General features: G+C 31.6%; 1 protein-coding gene across 1 annotated transcript; it reads right to left on the reverse strand.

Moving 5' to 3' along the window:
- Nucleotides 1-234: 234 nt before the first annotated feature.
- Nucleotides 235-1,191, reverse strand: LOC136796438 (dedicator of cytokinesis protein 1-like). Its single transcript, XM_067050188.1, has 4 exons — nt 984-1,191; nt 763-911; nt 570-687; nt 235-445 (listed from the first exon to the last, which is right to left on the reverse strand). The coding sequence occupies exons 1-4, from the start codon at nt 1,134-1,136 to the stop codon at nt 269-271; spliced, it is 597 nt and encodes a 198-aa protein (XP_066906289.1). The 5' UTR covers nt 1,137-1,191; the 3' UTR covers nt 235-268.
- Between the last annotated feature and the right edge of the window lie 74 nt (nt 1,192-1,265).

A 1,265-nucleotide genomic window follows, 5' to 3' on the forward strand; every position in this document is an offset into this window, starting at 1 on the left:
TTAACATAACAAATACAGAGCATTTCAGCATTTACTTTGCACTGTTTTTTCCTCATTTTCCTTCATTCTTAACCATTCCAATTATGGCTATAATTGTGATAATTGTGGCAACAATATGCTATTTTAGCTCGACAAGGGTGCTACAAATTTTTTGTAGCCTAAAAAGGGTGCTCTGACAAGAAAAAAAAATTGAGGAACAACAGCTCTAAGAGTTAATAAAATGATAAGGCAAGTTTGTAAATTTTTTGGAGGTAGACCAAGGTCAAAACTACTTACTGTTCTGTGTAAGTTTGGTTGAGCAAACGTTGGTTTGAATTATAAACAAATCTTTATTCGATAAAGTAAGACCATTCGATGATCTTTTTCCACCTTCTTCTAATTCTATTTTTCTAGAAGGCAGTGTCAGGTAGCTCATATCTTGAAAGTCATATTTCTTATGGTCTACCTGTAATAACAAAATTAAAAATTTAAATAAAGATATTTATTAATGCTATATAAAGCTGGTTTGTTAATATAAATGAGACATGATAAGTGAATTTTGTTATATAATAAAAATTTAAATCATAAACCTTATAGACTAATAATTCATGTTGAGTGTCAGGCAATGTTGTTCCATTCTGCTGCATAAGACTAACAAATGACATTGCAAATGGCTTCTCGTTTCTGTCTTTAGTTTCATTGGAAGATCTGTAAACATAAATCATAACATCAATGTGTTCTATAATATTTTACAGTGCAAATATAAAAATCAAAATCAAATACCGATGTTTGAACATAAATCGTAAATGGCTGACTTTAAATTCCTCTATTGGTACAGCTATTTTACAAGTTTCAGCCCACCGAGGTTTATCTTCATGGTAATAAATGACAGAGCGATACTCGTTATTCTCACCTCCAGAGTGTATGACACCCTAAAAAAAGTTATCAGTTAGAAAATAAAGCTCTTCCATAATTGTAACATAACTATATTAATTATAACTCACCTGAAGAACTTGCCCATTCTCGTTACATACTTGAACTGTCACCTGAACATTCTTGTCAGTTGATTTACTACCTTTAGAAAATTCGCCTGAAACCAGAGTCAAATAAAGATCATTTCTAACATCACCAGGAAGTATTACCTCGGGAAAGCCCATCTTTCGAGCGACAGAAACCTGACCTAAAATCAAATGAGGGTTTTCTTCTCGTACCTGAAATTGAGGACAAAATTAGCACTAAATTCATAGCAGAAACTATAATATATTATTATGGCTAATTTGAGTTTA

This window comes from Halyomorpha halys, unplaced genomic scaffold (genome assembly GCF_000696795.3).
Source record: "Halyomorpha halys isolate HHAL.00 unplaced genomic scaffold, Hhal_1.1 Scaffold6346.1, whole genome shotgun sequence".
Taxonomy (NCBI): Eukaryota; Metazoa; Arthropoda; class Insecta; order Hemiptera; family Pentatomidae; genus Halyomorpha; species Halyomorpha halys.